The 18,116-nt window shown below is 43.6% G+C and overlaps 1 protein-coding gene and 1 long non-coding RNA gene across 4 annotated transcripts in view; one reads left to right on the top strand and one right to left on the bottom strand.

Annotated features, from left to right (window-relative positions):
* Nucleotides 1-18,116, top strand: part of LOC140740055 (uncharacterized) — a 60,453-nt gene that overhangs the window by 21,039 nt on the left and 21,298 nt on the right. The window contains exon 1 of one of the 2 annotated variants that reach the window (XR_012101788.1): nucleotides 3,319-3,390. The exons of the other annotated variant lie outside the window; for it this stretch is intronic. This is a non-coding gene — a long non-coding RNA (uncharacterized lncRNA). Of the gene's footprint in view, nucleotides 1-3,318; nucleotides 3,391-18,116 lie in introns of those variants that run through there. 2 annotated transcript variants of the gene reach the window in all.
* Nucleotides 1-18,116, bottom strand: part of LOC140740054 (PALM2-AKAP2 fusion protein-like) — a 119,547-nt gene that overhangs the window by 87,336 nt on the left and 14,095 nt on the right. The window contains exon 1 of one of the 2 annotated variants that reach the window (XM_073068894.1): nucleotides 16,738-16,966. The exons of the other annotated variant lie outside the window; for it this stretch is intronic. Within the exon in view, the coding sequence (XP_072924995.1) occupies nucleotides 16,738-16,797 (60 nt within the window). The 5' untranslated portion in view covers nucleotides 16,798-16,966. Of the gene's footprint in view, nucleotides 1-16,737; nucleotides 16,967-18,116 lie in introns of those variants that run through there. 2 annotated transcript variants of the gene reach the window in all.

Here is an 18,116-nt window from a genome sequence, read left to right as displayed (position 1 = left end):
TTGACAGATGTAAACACCAAACACTTGGCTGAAATGTCATTTTAGCCTGAGTTTAAGGAGAGTGTCAGAGCTTCTGTCTCTTTATTGATCAGATCTTCATATGGAGCTGCAGTCGTTTTGCTAGATTAAAGTCAAACCCCCCCCCCCCCCCCCCAAGTCAGTGAAAGAACCTAATGAGTCCACACAGGTCAGTTTTCCTTTTTTGAAGTGAAATTTCCACAGTCTCTACCCCAGACTAGAAGTTTGAGTCATGGATCCCTTTTGAATACAAACATAGCACATGTTATTGCAGTACTGAGAGAGCACCAGGCTGTCGGAAGCGAGCCAGCATTCTCTAAGTTAACAAAGAATCCATCTAGCCTTTCAGGTGGACTTAATGATCCTGCATCTCTTTGTCACAGGGCATTTGGCCCAGGCATCAGTGTCAGCCTGTGGATACGCATCCTGCACTATGCATTGCAGGTCAAGTGTAGGTCTGGACGCTGTCAGTAACTCTGACTCTACTTCCTCCACTTCCCCCAGCTCTGTTCCAGGTCCTCAGCATCTTCAGGAAGAGGGCTGCTCATTACCCTAATCCCTCTCAGATAAGGGAACAGTTTCCTGCAGTCTAGCTGTACCACTCACACCTTTTTCTTGTCATGTTGCCGCCTATTAACCAGTCTAGTCCAGGAAGAAGACACTTCCTTTCCTGTCTCTCATCATAAATGAAACACTCCATCCCAGGCAACGTTCTGGTAAATATCCTCTGAACCCTCTCCTGCACCACTACATCCTTACTATGGTGTTGTGACCAGAAATGCACATATATTCCAACTGAAATCTGACCAATGTTTTATAAAGTTGGAACATAACCTCCCTATTCAGTGCCATGACTGATGAAGGTTACAATACAGTACCGCGTTAACTATGTATATATCCTACCTGTGTGGCCAATTTCAATGATTATCAGACTTACACACCAAGGTCCATCTGTTCCTCAATAAACCCTAGGACCATCCCATTTATTGTGTATGTCCAAACTTCATTAGTACTCAAAAAATGCACCACCTCACATTTATCACAATTAAACTACATCTGCCATTTGTTAGCCCATTTCATAGAAACATTGAAAACCTACAGCACAATACAGGCCTTTCAGCCCACAAAGTTGTGCCGAACATGTCACTACCTTAGAAATTACTAGGCTTACCTATAGCCCTCTATTTTTCTAAGATCCATATACCTATCCAAAAGTCTCTTAAAAGATCCACCTCCACCACTGTTGCTGGCAGCCCATTCCACGCACTCACCACTCTCTGAGTAAAAAACTTACCTCTGACATCTCCTCTTTACCTACTCCCCAGCACCTTAAACCTGTGTTCTCTTGTGGCAACCATTTAAGCCCTGGGAAAAAGCCTCTGACCATCCACACAATCAATGCCTCTCATCATCTTATACACCTCTATCAGGTTACCTCTCATCTTCCGTCGCTTCAAGGAGAAAAGGCTGAGTTCACTCAACCTATTCTCATAAGGCATGCTCCCCAATCCAGGCAACATCCTTGTAAATCTCCTCTGCACCCTTTCTATGGCTTCCACATCCTTCCTGTAGTGAGGTGACCAGAATTGAGCACAGTACTCACAAGTGGGGTCTGACCAGGGTCCTATGTAGCTCCAACATTACCTCTTGGTTCCTAAGTTCAATTCCATGATTGATGAAGGCCAATACACTGTATACCTTCTTAACCACAGAGTCAACCTGCACAGCTGCTTTGAGCATCCTGTAGATCCGGACCCCAAGATCCCTCTGATCCTCCGCACTGCCAGGAGTCTTACCGTTAATACTATATTCTGCCATCATATTTGACCTACCAAAATGAACCACTTCACACTAATCTGGGTTGAATTCCATCTGCCACTTCTCAGCCCAGTTTTACATCCTATCAATGTCCCGTTGTAACCTCTGACAGCTCTCCACACTATCCACAACACCTCCAACCTTTGTGCCATCATCAAACTTACCAACCCATCCCTCCACTTCCTCATTCAGGTCATTTATAAAAATCACGAAGAGTGAGGGTCCCAGAACAGAACCCTGAGGCACTCCACTGGTGACCGACCTCCATGCAGAATATGACCCATCTACAACTACTCTTTGCCTTCTGTGGGCAAGCGTTCTTCCCACATTCATGTATATAACAAATAGCAGGAGTTCCAGCATCAGTCACAGGCATCCAATCACAGAAACGACCAATACCATCACACCCAGCTTCCTATTGCTAAGCCAATGTTGGATCTCTTTCACCAACTTGTCTTGGATCCCATGGGTCCTAAGTTTTTGGACCACATGGGACATTGACAATGGCCTTCCATGTAAGGTACATCTACTGCCCTGTCCTCAAAGATACACTTTACTGCCATTTCAAAAAATCATTCAGATTGAGCAGACAGGTTCTATCCTAGATGAAGCCATCCTTGTTATCTCCGATTAGTCCCTGACTTTCCAAGTGATTTTTCATCCTGTTCCTCAGAGTGGTTTCTGATAATTTCTCCACCACTGATAGGCTCACAGGTATGTAATTTCCAGGCCTTTGCTTTCTGCCTTTCTAGTAAAAGAGGAACCACATTTGCCATCCTCCAATCATCTGGTACCTTGTTTGTGGTCAGAGATAATTATTAAATCTCATCCAGAGCCTGTTAATCTCTTTTCTTCCCCCCTCAGCAAGCTGGCATTAATCTCATCCAGTTCTAGGGAATTAAATCTACTAAAACACCAGTTCTCTCCTCTTTATTTATGGAGACTTACACTAGAAAGTCCCCGAAACCCTCCTCTGATCCAGCTCATTTCCTTTGTCAGGACCAATGGAATGTATTCATTTAGGATCTCACTATACCTTCTCGTTCATGCATAGATTGCCCCGTTGTCGCTAATGGGCCCTGCTCTTTCCCCATAATTCTCTTGCCCTTAATATACCGATAAAACACCTTCAGATTAACCTTAATCCTCACTACCCGGGTTATTTTGTGACTTCTCTTTGCCTTTTTAATTTCCTTTTAAGAGCCTCCTTACCCTTTTTATACTCTTGACAGGTTTCCCCTGTCCTTAGTTCTTTATACCTGACATATGCTTCTTTTTTCCTCTTTGTCCAACACCCAGGAACCTTTGACACCCAGGTTTTCTGCCCTTGTTGGTCTTGGTCTTATTGTCTTAACGAGAAGGCAGGTGTATGGAGTTGAATGAGATCTGGGATCAGCCATGATGGAATGGCAGAGCAGACTTGATGGGCTGAATGGCCTAATTCTGCTACTATGCCTTATGGTCTTGCTTTTCATCCTTACAGGAACACCCACTGTTTTGCCTTTGAATGCTTCCCACAGTTGCAAGAGGCTGCCCCCAGTCTCCTTCTACCAGGTCTGTTTTAATTTAATAAAAGTGGTCTTCCCTGAATTTAAGATGTTTATTCCTGGTCTATCCACATCTCTTGAAATTTATATAGTTATTATTTCCAAAATCCTCCCCCCGGTCCCCCGTGACAATCCCATTACCTGAGCAGCTATTCACCAAGGTCCAGTAATGCTCCTTCCCTTATCCAGACACTGTGTCATAAAGCTGGACGCACCTCAAAAATTCTGCCCCCCCCCCCACAAAGGCCATTTTCACTGAGACAAACCCAGTATTTGGAAAATTGAACTATAGCCCTTTAATTATCACAGCTTCATGCTATTTTCTACATACCTGTTCCTCCATCTTCTGTTGACTATTAAGAGGCCTGTAACATACCCCTAGCAAAGTGAGGATGCACTTTTTTGTTCATAATCTCTAACCTTCAGGCTTTGTTAGAGCAGCTCTCTGGAATATCCTCCCTCAACACTGAAGTAATGCATTCCTTGACTGACAGTGCAATGCCACCTCCTCCTTATTCCCCTCTTTCTAACTTGAAAGTTCTGTATACTGGGGCACTGAGTTGTCAACACCACCTGTCCAACAACAACATCTCAGTGATGGTAACAAGATCATAGTCTCAAATGTTAATTAAAGTTTGGAGTTAATCTACTTTTCTAGTTAGATCTCTTGCATTGAAATAGATGTAATTTAGCTTTGTATTCCCCTTCTGTGCGTTTAACCTGCCATCTCAATATAAACCTTCCCCAACAGCACCTCCCAGCAAGCATATTGGTTTTAGCTGCAAACCTGACCCACTTGTACAGGTCCCACCTTCCCCAGAAACAGTTGCAGTGATCCCGGAACCTAAATTCCATCCTCCTGCACCATCCCTCCAGCCACACATTCATATGATCTCTCCTCTATTCCTGCACTCACAGAGTCATGACACTGGAACCAATATAGAAGTTACAGCCTTTCAGGGCCTGTTTTTAAAATAGTTCCTGGTTCCCTGAGCTTTATTGCAAGACCTCATCCTTTCTCATACCCATGAAGTCCATCCTAAGGGGTTCATCCTCCCCCTTCAGAAGGCCTTGCAGCCACTCGGGGAATTTCTTTGTCCCCAGCACCAGGTGGGCAATATATTATCCTGAAGATCCGTATTCCCATTTTCCCCATTATGATAGAACCCCCATATCACTCCCAGTCTTACTGCTTTCCTACTGTACAGCAAAGCTCTCCATGGTGCTATGAACTGGGCTGTTGTTGTTTTCCACTGAGGAACCATTCCCTGAGCAGCATCCAACACAATACATCCGCCCCAGAGGGGGGGACCCCTGCACTATCTGCTCTCTTTGCCCCTCCTGGTGCTCACCCATCTCCTCTCTGTCTGTACATGTGGGGTGACCCAGTCACTGAACCACTGTCCAGCACATATTCCCCATTTCAGAGAATGGTGGAGAGGAATCTACCCTTTTCTATCCCTCCACATACATTACTGAACTGTTTCACCTGGTCATTCGCAGCTTGCAGAAGCTTACATGGAACTGTAATGTAGTGACTATTACAGAAACTTGATTAAGAGAGGGGCAGGAATGGGTGATGAAAATGTTTGCAAAGTTTTAGAAAAGATAGAGATGAAGGTAAAAATGGGGGTGGAGTTGCACTGCTAATCAGGGACAATTTCACAGCTGCACTCGGGGAAACATAATGGAGGGGTCAGACACTGAGTCCATCTGGATAGAACTCAGGACAAGGAAAGGTGCAGTCACACTGATGGGACTGTACTACAGACCCTCCACTAGACCCCAGGACATTGAGAAACAGAAATGTCGTAATCAGATCAAGGAAATGTGTAAGAATGATAGACCATAAGACAAAGAGTCAAGAGATTATGTTGCAACTTTATAAAACTCTGGTTAGGCCACATATGGAGTATTGCAGACAGTTCTGGTTACCCCACTATAGGATGAATGTTGAAACTTTAGAAAGGGTGCAGAAGAGTTTAATAAGATGCTGTCAGGTTTAGAAGGCATGTGCTATCATAAGAGGCTAGATTAACTTGGGATATTTTCTCTGGAGTGGCGGAGGCTGAGGAGAGATCTGATAGATTATGAGAGGCATAAATAGATTAAACAGGGAGGATCTGTTTCCTAGGGTTGAAATGTCTAATACCAGAGGGTATGCATTGAAGGTGAGAGAGGGTAGGTTCAAAGGGGATGTGAGGGGTACATTTTTTACTCAGAGTGGTGGATGTCTGGAATGCACTGCCCGGCATGGGGGTAGAGGCTTTTAAGAGACTTTTAGATAGGCACATGAATGTGAGGAAGGTAGAGGGATATGGACATTGTATAGGTAGGAGGGATTAGTGTTTGGGAGTTTTTGATTTGCTTTTTAGATGGTGTGGCACAACACTGTGGCCAGAGGGCCTGTCCCTCTGCTGTACTCTTCTATGTTCTATGTCAGTAGGATCTCTATGACACTACAGCAGCTGCACTGTGGCCTGCTGTCTGTCAGGTGGAAGCTGGACCATGGAGATAGCAGCTCCATGGGCCAACCAGCAGGTAGCGGAAGGTCAGTTCTTCCTTCCAAACTCATCCGCCTTGGTCTTATCCTGGAAAAATCAAATGGGGTGCATCCATGTGCAGGGATCTGAGGATGTGAACTAAAGCAAGATGGGGGGGGGGGCAACATCAGCTGGAAACTACCTCAGCAATAAACTCCAACAATGAAAAAGGAATGAACAACATACACAAAATGCTGGAGAAACTCAGCATCAGGCAGATTCCACGGAGGCAAATAAACGGTCAATGTTTCGGGCTGGAAAGGAAGGGGCAGAAGCAAGAATAAGAAGATAGACAAGGGGAAAGAGTACAAGCTGGCAAGTGATAGGTGAAACCAGATGAGGTGGAAGGTGGGTGAGTGGAGTAAAGGGATGAAGGAAGAAACCAGGTGGTGATAGGTGGAAAAGACAAAGGGCTGAAGAAGAAGGAATGTGAAGGAGAAGAGAGTGGACCATGGAGAAAGGGACGAAGGAGGGGCAACAGAGGGAAGTGATGGGCAGGTGAGAAAGGAAGAGGTAAGATGGTAACCAGAATGGGGAAAGGAAAGAGAAAAAAGGAGGATAAATTCCCGGAAGTTAGGGAAATCGAAGTTCATGCCATCAGGTTGGAGGCTACCCAAATGCTGCTCCTCCAACCTGAGTTTGGCCTCATCGTGGCAATAGAGAAGACCATGAACTGACATGTCAAATGGGAATGGAAAGATGAAATGTGTGGCCATGGGAAATCCACCTTTTGCTGCAGAGATAATGAAGGTGCTCAACAAAGCAGTCCCCCAATCTGTTATTAGTCTCACCAATGTAGAGAGGCTGCACTGGGAGCACTGAATTCAATAGATATCAACTTTATGATCACTGGTAGAAGGTCATCCTTGATTATAATCACTAATCACACACAGGAGTAATCAGCCCCTAAGAATATCAACCATTTTTATTCTGGTATCTTCCCCCTTCCTTCCCAGTAATGAAGATGGGTCTTGGCCCAAAATGTTGACTGTTTATTCAGTGGATCCATTTAATATCAGAGAATGTATACAACCTGAAATTCTTACTCTTCACAGACATCCATGAAACAGAAGAAAAACCCCAAAGAATGAATGACAAAACAACATTGGAACCCCAAAGCTCCCCACACGCAAGCTGCAACAAAACTTCTACATCTCCCCCTCCCCTTCCCCCACATGCCTCAGCTAAAGCACCAGTCCCACCACCAGCTGTGATGATCTAGAGTCCATAAAAAAACAGTTTATCCCAACAGTTCAATATGCCACAGGTGCGCTCTCTCTCTTCCTCTCTCTCTCTTTCTTTCTCTCTCTCTATCACTAACAAGGGAGAGAGAGGTATCACTCCTGCCATAGTGAGAGGGGAAGCCAACAGCTCACTGTTTTGATGTTACAGCCTGCAGGGTTGCTTATTTCAACAGCAGTGTACACTGCTGTCTTGATGTTGCAATCTCCTGCAAGGCTTCATTTCCATAGATTGACCTGCTGAGTTCCTCCAGTACTTTGTGTGTGTTGCTCAGGGGAGTGTGCTTTATGGGCTTATTGGACCGTTGTGTCCTGGTGTGAATTCATTTCTTGCATTTTGCCCCATACCTCTTCTGTAGTCCTCCCCTCTGCAAACAACTTCTGATTATTTCTTTCTTAATATGATTAACTGATGTACATTATCATTCTCTTTTAATCTTTTCTGATCTTGAAGAATTTATACAACCTTTATCTCCTTTAGTGTTTTGGACTTCATCCTTTTTTATGTCTTTGTTATTATTTTATTTTGCTATTGCCATATTGTTGGGCTGAGCTTTTGATTTCAAGTGACTGCCCAAAGCAGGGACACTCTTTCCCCAGCTCCTTGTGTGTCCATGTTTTGTGTGTGTGTGTGTGTGTGTGTGTGTGTGTGTGTGTGTGTGTGTGTGTGTGTGTGTGTGTGTGTGTGTGTGTGTGTGTGTGTGTGTGTGTGTGTGTGTGTCATTGTGTGTGTGTGTGTGTGTGTGTGTATATATGTATGTGTGATTGTGTGTGTGTATACAGGTATATGTATGTATATATGTGTGGTATGCTTGTGTGTGTGTTTATGTCTGAGTGATTGTATGTGCGTGTGTGTGTGTGTTCACACGCACACAGGTGGGTGTTTTGTGTAACAGCAATCCTGCGTTGTGTAAAGAGCTGAACCCCATTCTTGCATTGCCACAGGTGTTGAGCTCTCCCAGACACCCAGCTGGTTCATGAGGATCTCATCTGTTCACAGTGCTGACTCTAGGAAGACCTCTCAGAAGTGATAGCTTTTGGACTAGTTATTAAGCAGAAGCAAAATTTACTCTCCCAGAGGGACAGAAGTAAGCAGCATGGTTGTGTAGTAATTAGTGTCACACTTCACAGCGCTAACAATCAAAAATTTTGGGGTTTAACTGCTGCTGCTGTTTGTAAGGAGCTTGTAGTTTTCTCCTTGACTGTAGGTTTTCTCGGGGTCCCATCGACCCACACCTGAACCATATCCCGTCCATGTATCTATCCAAATTTCTCTTTAATGTTGAAATTGTACCCACATGCACCACTTCCACTAGCTGCAAATTCCATACTCTCTTTGTCCTCTGAGTGAAAAACTTTCCACTCAGGTTCCCCTTAAACATTTCACCTTTCTCCCTTAACCCATGACCTCTAGTTGAGTGAATATTGGATGCCTGCTTCATGTTGTTATTTTAATTTCTAAAGTTCCAATATAAGAAACAACTGTTTTAGCTGCAGTGACAGAATTAAAATCTGCTACCACTACTGACCCAAGGCCTTTACTCATGAAATAGAAATTTTATTTGAATTATAAACACGTTCTGATCATTTTAATTTAACTCCCTACTCTCTTTTCCATTCCTTTTGCATGCCAACCCACATACGCTGCACCCACAGCATTTCATTAACATGACACAGACGTGATGAGCGAGTTTGGATACCCTTTCCCTGAGGGTGGTGTATGACGAGCCAGGCAGCAGGATGCCAGGAACACATTGTGCTGGAGACAGAAGCTCAAATGAGGAAATAGCCAATGATGGCCAGTGTTATAAAGGTGGCATGTTTGTTTTAAAGAAAGATAAGCAGTCTGGAAGGTCAGCTTGGGGCAAATTGAGATTGGTGTATCTTGTTGAGGTAGAGATATTAACAGGACAGGTGCATGGGATTAGTGTTCAGATGATAAAGTTTGTAGAGAAGGGCTGAGGGGTCAAATATCATGGTTTTACTAAAGAGTATTGCAAGTCATCCAGGAACTGGCTGTCAGGCAAGGAGAATAATGAAACAGGCAGCAAACAGAGGAACATTGATTCCACGTCTTCAGCTGTTGATGTGAATGGGAAGTTGTATGAAGTCGAGGAGTGAACCTTGGGAACTCCTGAGGAAGGAAGACAAGTCCTCCCACCACTGAGGACATTTTCAAGAGGAGGTGCCTCAAGAATGTGACATACATCACTAAGGACCTCACCATCTGGGACGTGCCCTCTTCTCATTACCACCATTGAGGAGGAGGTAAAGGAGCCTGAAAACCCACCCTCAATTCATAAACAGCTTCTTCCCCACTGTCATCAGATTCCTGAATAGTCCATGCACAGTATAGCTGCCATAAAACAACAAATTTCACAATATATGTCAGTGATAATAAACCTGTTTATGATTCTGAAGTGTGGGCCATTTCCAAGCAGGTTTCCCTGGGCTGAACCAACAAGCTCACGGCAATGTCTCAGTTATGGACAGATAGGAGATTATTGTGGCTCCAGCACAGAAGCCAAACTGGAGAAATTCAGCTCGAAGACAGAGGAAGAGCTTGCAAAGTGACTCACACTTGGGAAAGGTACTGGCAACTGTAGAATAGCATGGTGAAAAGTGGGCTATTGTAGAGGAAAAGATGATAGAACATATATACATACAACGGTACTGCAACGTATAGACCCTTTGGCCTACAATGTTGTGCCGTCCATCACATTTATTCCAAGATCAGTCTGACACTTCCTCCCCCATAGCTATTTTTCTTTCATCCATGTGCCTATCTAAGAGTCTCTTAAATCTCCATAATGTACCCACCTCTACCATAATCCCTGGCAGTGCATTCCATGTACTTAATCACTCTGTGTAAAAAAAACCTCCATCTGACATCCTTCCTGTACTTTCCTCCAATCATCTTCAAATTATGCTCTCTTGTATTAACCATTTACGCTTGGGGTAAAGATCCTTGCTGTTTATGTCTCTTATCATCTGATACACCCCTATCAGATCGCCAGTAGTGAACTAGAAAGAAGGGAAAATTATACTTGAGAAGTAAGAGCATCGATATCTTTCTCTTCCACATGGGAGATCATGGACATGATAACAACATATATTTGATTGTAACTTACTGAACCCTTTGCAATTTTTGATTAAGCTTCTTCATTGTAAATGTGATAATGCCAGCCCTGGAGTTCCTCAGCACTCCAGCTGTCAGTGCTGGAGCTGGGTCTTAGCACAGAATTGATCTAGTCACTGCTGCTCATTGCATTCTAGGCTACTGTACCAGGAGAGTAACTACCCTCAAGTATGCAGGGCTCAGTCAGCTTGAATCTCAATCCTGCAGGGTAGGAAAACTCCAAGCTAAAATAACATTCAAGAAGTTTCTCATCTGTAAATACCTGAAAAAATATGATCTAGGCAAATTATATTTATTAGACAACTATTCAAAAGACATGAGACAGTTATAAATCACGAAAACATGTTATTCCCTTCGTTTTCCATAAAAGCAAAGCTTGATCAATTCTGGATGGTTGGAAGAAAAAATTAGATATAATAGGACTTGACAGGATTAATTTATTCAATCCAAAAAATTTGAGAAATTGAAACCATATTAGTATTGTATCTTCAGTTATTGGATTAGTCGTTTGTTTATTCAGTTTAGTAATTGCAAAGGGAAGCGAGGCCCCTAAGATAGAAACCAATGAGAACCCCTGTACAGACTTGCACTCGAGGTTCACCCATCGTGGACATGGAATTTCATCCAAATCTTGTATCCAGAACGTTAAATATCGAATATTAATTGCCCAATAATAGAATCTTAGGTTCGGCTATGCCAAACTGCCATCCTTTTTTGATTACTGTAAATATTTCTTACTTAACCTAGGGTTTTTATTCTGCCATATATATGAAGGAATTTTAGAATCAATAATATCAAAAAAGGATTTAGAGCTGAAGATTTGTGCCACCTGAAATATATACTGAAATTTAGGTTAAATAATCATCTTAATAGCATTAATTTGACCAATCAATGATAAGGACAATGGGTCCATTTAGTAAGCAGTTGTTTAACATGATCAATTAAGGGTAAAAAGTTAATTTTAAATAGATCCTTATGCTTATTAGTAATTTTAACACCCAAATAAGTAAACTAATCAGTAACCAGTCTAAATGGTGATTGTCTATAGATTGGAACTTTTTGAATGTTATTTTACCTACTTTTCCAATACCACGTCAAACTGAAATTACAGAAAAAAACTTGGGTTTAAACCCCTATCAGAAGAGTTTAATGGCAATTATTTATGATCTGATTACAAAAATACGTTTAGGTACATCTGATAAAATTAAGAATGAATGGGAAAGAGAACTTTAGGTATCTTTACCTATAGAGAAAATGGGAGAAAATTCTCCAATTAGTTAACACTTCTTCAATGTGTGCTAGACACGCTTTGATACAATTTAAGGTGGTTCATAGGGCCCATATGTTCAAGGATAAGTTAGCTCGTTTGTATTGCCATATAAATCCTGTCTGTTAATTCAGAATTCACAAGCTATCTGTTTCTCATCCAGACATCCCCCCTGACTGGATGTGCATGGAGCCATTCCCTTTTACCTCCCACCTCCTGCCACTATCCTCCCTCAACCCTGTTTCCCTCCCGCTCTTTCCCCTCTGCACCCTGAGTATCAGTAGTGGTATGTGTGGTAACTTCTACTTTACAAAAAGACCACTTGATAACTTGATGGCCAAAAGAGCATCTTTATCTGGGACGGCAAATGATATTTACAATACAGAGGCTTCCAGGTACCTCGTGTGGCACGGGTGGAAGAACTATATACAATGCATACTGGGAGTAAAAAGAGCGGAAGTAAAGACCTGGCCAACTCTGGATCCCGCCTCTTGCTACCAACAGCTTCCCGATTAGTATTAACTTACTTTTAATAATACTCACTTTACAACAGTATGGGAGAGGATCGAGTCATCCGGGTTTAGGCGAAGAGGATGGTACCTGCGCACCTACCTGCCCGATCCTAGTGCTATTTCTGGACTGAAACAGCTGGGCTGGAGCCAGAGCAGTACAGGTTTTGGCTGGGATGCACCTTGTCCCGCAGCCTTCACTGCCTCTACTGTTGTGGGCAATCCCAAAATCTCAGGAAGGGAATGAGATTGGCAGAAGACTGATCCTGGAGATGGTTGGGATCTCAGGAGGAGGTTGAGATAGACCATGTCTTCTACCTTCCTGCATGAACATACCTTTGAAGCTTTTATCCCTCAGGGTGTGGATCCTGGCCTGGCTGAGGATAGGGATGTTTACTGCCATTCCCACCTTGATACAGAGGACTACTGTGGTCCAAATGTTGGTGTCTGGGTGCCTCTGTTTGCCATGTGACATTTTAGTTTAGCCTACATAAATCCTGTGCTGAAGCTTCGTGATGAGGCCATCTCATCATATTTGGGTTTCTCCGTTGCACTGTTCCTTCAAGCATCCTGGCATCTTCCACACTCCACCAGAATTAACAACACCCTGGCTCTGATGAAGGGCCTTGGCCAGAAATGTCGACTGTGTACTCTTTTCCATAGATGTTGCCTGGCCTGCTGAGATCTTCCAAAATTTTATATGTGTTGCTTTGGATTTCCAGCATTTGCAGATTTTCTGGTGCTTGTGAACCCTCTGGCTCAGTAGCAATGATATAGGGATACAAACTATTCATCTCTGCAGTGCCAGTGGTCACCATGTCCGATGGGCGCAAATTCTGAGCTGCTATATCTATCTGAGTCCATCCCACCTGACACGATCATGGTGGCTAACAACATGAGTGGTCATTAGGGCGAAGGCTGGGCTTTTACATGGATTGTGCAGTGGTCACTTACACTAACACTTTAGTGGACAGAGTCATGACCTTGGGTAGATCAGTGAGGATAAAATCAAGTAGGTTTATCCTCAGTGATGATGCAGGGTTTCAACCTGACACATTGATGCTTCCTTTCCCCACACAGAAGCTGCTTGATTTGTGGGGATGCTGTAGCATCGGTTCACCCAGTACTTGCTGCAAATGAAATCCAGCAGCTCTGTAACTCTGTCCCTCGGAATGACCAGCTCACTCTGGGACAGAGGTACAGGTCAAAGTCCTGTTGAAGCTCCTACCCTGATGGATTTGGGTACTTTGCTGCTGTTGGTGTTTCTTCCAGCTGTGTTTTACGTGAAGGGGTGTTACGGGAGGACAATTGGTGCTGATCAGGAGGAGGTTTCTCTGCTCAGGTTTGACCTGATGCTGTCAGACATCCCAGGGTCTAGATCCAACACTGAGAACTGCCAGGTCTGATTCCCTCTCAAGCCAAGGTGTTAAGGGACAGAACACAGCCAGGGATTGTTATGGAGGTGTGTGGGACATTGCGTGGTTTGTTATGTCAATGATAGAATCCTTGAGTTGTACAGCATAGAAACAGGTCCTTTGGCTCACCACCTTCATGTTGACCTTTTGCCCGATCTATACTGATTCCATTATCCATGCTAGGTCCACTTCCTACTGTGCCTTGCCCATTCAAGTATCTGCCTAATGATTCTTAAATGTAGTGATCACTTCATTTCCTCAGGCTATGTCCAGGTGAACTCCCTCTGCGCCCTCTCCAGAGCAACCACATCCTGAGGTATGGGGACCAGAACTGCAAACAGTACTCTGTGCAGTCTAATCAAACAAAAATTCCAAATCTTACACTGTGGATTCTGGTTAATTGGATCATCAGTTAATCAGAGCAGCGGTTTATTTGGGTCAACTCTTGAAGAACAAAAAATAATTGAGAAAATAGTTGGGATTCCCTTCATCTATGTGGGACACTATACCACTTACAGGAGACTGTTGCTGAACAGTCTCTAACTAATGTCTGTCATGTGCACTTTTATGTGGCTGTTAGGCACTACACCATACATGGAGCGAATGGTTTTTAAATAGAGTCAGGTGTGTGTGTTCATGTTCAAAAAGCAGTGATTTTTGTCACTGATAGTTTGTGAGAAAAAAGCAGTACAACAATTCACAACTGTTTTTCTGACATGTTTTCAAGCATTCAGGCTTGGAGATGCCAAAAGCAACTGAGAGTAAAATGAAACAATTTCACTACTTGACCAAGTTAGGACCTACAAAGAATTTGAAGGTATCAACAATCATCTTGAACGTTACAATGAAAATGAATATTTAGATGATGCAATCATTGAAAGCATTGTAGGAAGGCATTATCTACACTAGATATCCGCACAAATTTTGTTCATTTACAACCAGTTGAAAGAACATGGCAACGTACACTGGATTAATTAGACTATAAGACCATAAGATATAGGAACAGAATTAGGCTATTTCATCATGGCTGATGCAATTTTCCTCTCAGCCTCAATCTTTTGCATTCTCCCCATATCCCTTCATGCCCTGGCTAATCAAGAATCTATCAACCTCTGCCTTAAATATACATAAAGACTCTTCATCTCTGTCCTAAAAGGACATCCCTCTATTCTGAGGCTGTGTCCTCTGGTCTTAGACTCTCCCACCATAGGAAACATCCCCTCCATATCCACTGTATCAAGGCTTTTCACCAATCGATAGGTTTCAATGAGGTCACGCCTCATTCTTCTGAATTCCAGTTAATACAGCCCCAGAGCCTTCAAACACTCTTCATATGACAAGCCATTTTTGGGATCATTTTTGTGAACCACCTTTGAACCCTCTCCTGTTTCTGCACATCCTTTCTAAGATAAAGGGCCTAAAACTACTCACAATACTCCAAGCAAGTCCTCACCAGTGCCTTATAAAGTCTCAACATTGTATCCTTGCTCTATTAATTGCTCTATTGGTAACTGCTAGGAACTAATGGGGTGTCTAGGGAGGGGTAGCACCTCTGGTGGGGGGGGGCCTGCCTTGCCCTTTTTCAGGACAGCTTGTCCACCTTTGGTCCCCACCTGGCACTCAACTCTCGCCTACAGCTCCAAGTAGCTGTAGCACACGCAGTGGCCACACCCCGGTAAACCATCTCGGCATATGGGCCAAACCAGGTGAGGGTAGCCAACGGGTCTTTGACCCTCGGTGAGGTAGGGGATCTGCCTATCCCAGCTTGTGAAGTCTGGCCCTGGCAGATTGAGAAGAGGAGACTGATCAATGATCCAACAGTCAAGAAGGCAGCCAGCAGGCGTTATGGAGCGCTAAGAGCACGACAAGACACAGATGCCCTGGTCATCCACTGCAAGAGGTGGTGATCTCTTTAAACTCACCTGGCAGAACGCAAAGGCAAACCACTGCTGTAACCTGCCACGTGATTTCCCAATATGTCAGAGCGGCGTGGAGGGAAATCGTATGCCAACTGGTAATTTCTAGATGCAACCTAATGACGAGGAACTAATACATATTTTATAGTGCTGAGGTAGTATTGAAAGTGTTCTAATTTGTTCTGTTTTTCATTTAAATACATAATTTGTTACTCAGTTATACTGTAGTTTGTCTTTTTTATACCTTTTAAACAATTTCCATGAAACTTCAGCTATTTGGGGCAGCTGCTTATTTGAGCCAAAACGTATTAGTTGCAATGTGTCCCAAATAACTGGAATCCATGTCTTCCATATACCTTCTTCACCACCCTATATCTATCCATGTCATCATTTTCAGGAAACAATGGACTTGGGCCCAAAGTTCTCTGTTCATCAACATTCCTTATTGTCTTCCAATTGACTGAATATGTCATACCCCATCTTACACTGTAGGAATTACACTTCATCTGCCAACACCCTGCCCAACCTTCCATCTGATTTAGCCTTAGATAACCTTGTTTTTATTTATTTATGTAGGGATACAGTGCAGAACAGGTCCTCCTGGCCCAACAAGCCACACTGCCCAGCCCCCCACCTTGTTGAAGTAGTGAAATTGGTTCTGTAAAAGTTCCCCACATGCCTGATGCTGTTTTAGCCGTAAAATCAGTTCAATTTATTTTTGCCAAGCCTCCCTTGCAATAAGATGCTAATGAGTGCAGAACAGAAAGATCTTAGAAAGCACGTCCACAGATTTGCAAGGTAGAAGGAATCCTACAGGCGTCAACCAACTTTACTAATCTGATGCACAGATTCGAAGAGCAGAAGCATGACAGTGGAACTGGTAACAACACAGGTGAGGCTTGATTTATGCTCGCCATATTACAGGATGTGAAGAGACTGAAGAGAGGTTTAAGCAAATAAAGTTATGAGACATCCAGATGGGGTGGACAGAAAGAACCCATTCCCCAGGCACACAGGATAGTCACCACAGGCATAGATTTAATTTGATTGCATAAATAATTAGAGAAGTATCCTCACCCAAAGAAAAGTGACGTGTGAGCACCTTCATCTGAAAAGTGGTAAAATCCAAAACTCTCACTGTACTCAGAAAATATATTGCTGAGCGGAAGATGAGCTAAACAGTCGAGTGTAACTTTTTGTGGCTCAGCTGCCTGGTCCACACATACTCCCTGAGTAATGTTTGTGATTAGTTTACAAACATATCTGAAACAAACTGGAGAATCAACACAATGCTGAGAGGGATATCCTCCATTTAAATTCTTACCTTATATCTCAGATTCGTCATTTGACACAGTGCCTGCCAAGGATAAGTGTATTTGAACATCTTCACTGACAGTTTTTCTCTCTGACACTTATTTCTTACAGATTTCTGCTCTAAGTCTCTGGCTGCTTCTCAGAGAATGTGAACAACCTCTGACAGCTCCCACCTTTACAGCTCTGCCGTGTTCATTGATAATAGACTGCAGAGTTCAGTAAAATGATGCGCTTTTACAAAGGTTGGAGTTACACCCAGTGTCTCTGGAATTTATACCTTATCAGGTTACACGTTTGCTTGCACTTTCAGAGTTCTTTACTGTTGCAGTCTCCTCCCTCCCCCACAATGCACTTTATGGGTGTCAAACTCGTTCAGTCAGTTATTACCTTGGAAGAGAGCATGTCAGGTGCAGGCGGGTGGCACATATTACAGCTGGTTTATAGATTCATTCCGGTACTGGGTGGGGAATGATGTAACAGACTGAATGCGGTAACTGTCATAAGTCAAGGCCACCTCACAAGTAACAGGATTTTTCCTCTGACAGCAGGACATTGCAGAGTAGGGGTGGGCAGGGGGAATGAAGCTTCCTTCCCACAGGAAGGAAGGAGTTTCTCATAGAGGGTTATCAGAGCTTGGTGGAGGGGAGAGAAGCCAGGACCCAGAGGGATGAAGAGAGTGCAGGGGGAGGCAGTGGCAGAGAGGAGAGTGCGGGGTGCAAGCAGGAGAAAAGGATCCATAAGGTTGGGTACACCTTAACGCATTTCGGCAAGAAGAGAGAGGGGAGGAATGTAAATGAAGAGGCTAAGGAATTGGATTGGGAAAGTATTGCTGGGTGAAAGAACTGGTGTCTGGGGCTGAGCTCAGCCACACAGTGTATTGCAGGCACAGTGCATTTTTATTGTACTCCTGGACTGGAAAGAAAACTGAAAGCCGATCAGTCTGTGTGCTGTGAACACTGAATCAGCACACCCAGTTCAAGATGGGTCAAGATACCAGTAGCAGAAGCTGTGCCTGTCAATGGGTTGCTGGAATATCAGAGATGTAGACAGAGGTGGGCCCTTTGGTCCATTGAGTCCCTGCCTGTCCACCACCAACTACCCTATTACACTAAAGCTGAACTAATCTCATTGTATACTCCCTGCATTCCCACAACTCTCTCCAGATTCTGCCACTCACTCATACACCAGGGGCCAATTAATCTACTAACCTGGTGCACATTTAGGATGTGGGAGGAAACTAGAACATCCGTGAAACCCACATGGTCATAGGGAGAACGCACAGACTCAACACACACAGTGCCTGAGGCAAGGATTGAACTATCAGGCAGCAGCTCTAGTCCAGTTGCACCACCATGCCACCTCTAATTACTAATCATATTTATCCACATT

This window comes from Hemitrygon akajei, chromosome 16, assembly GCF_048418815.1.
Source record: "Hemitrygon akajei chromosome 16, sHemAka1.3, whole genome shotgun sequence".
NCBI lineage: Eukaryota > Metazoa > Chordata > Chondrichthyes > Myliobatiformes > Dasyatidae > Hemitrygon > Hemitrygon akajei.
This window is presented reverse-complemented; position numbering and strand designations above follow the sequence as displayed.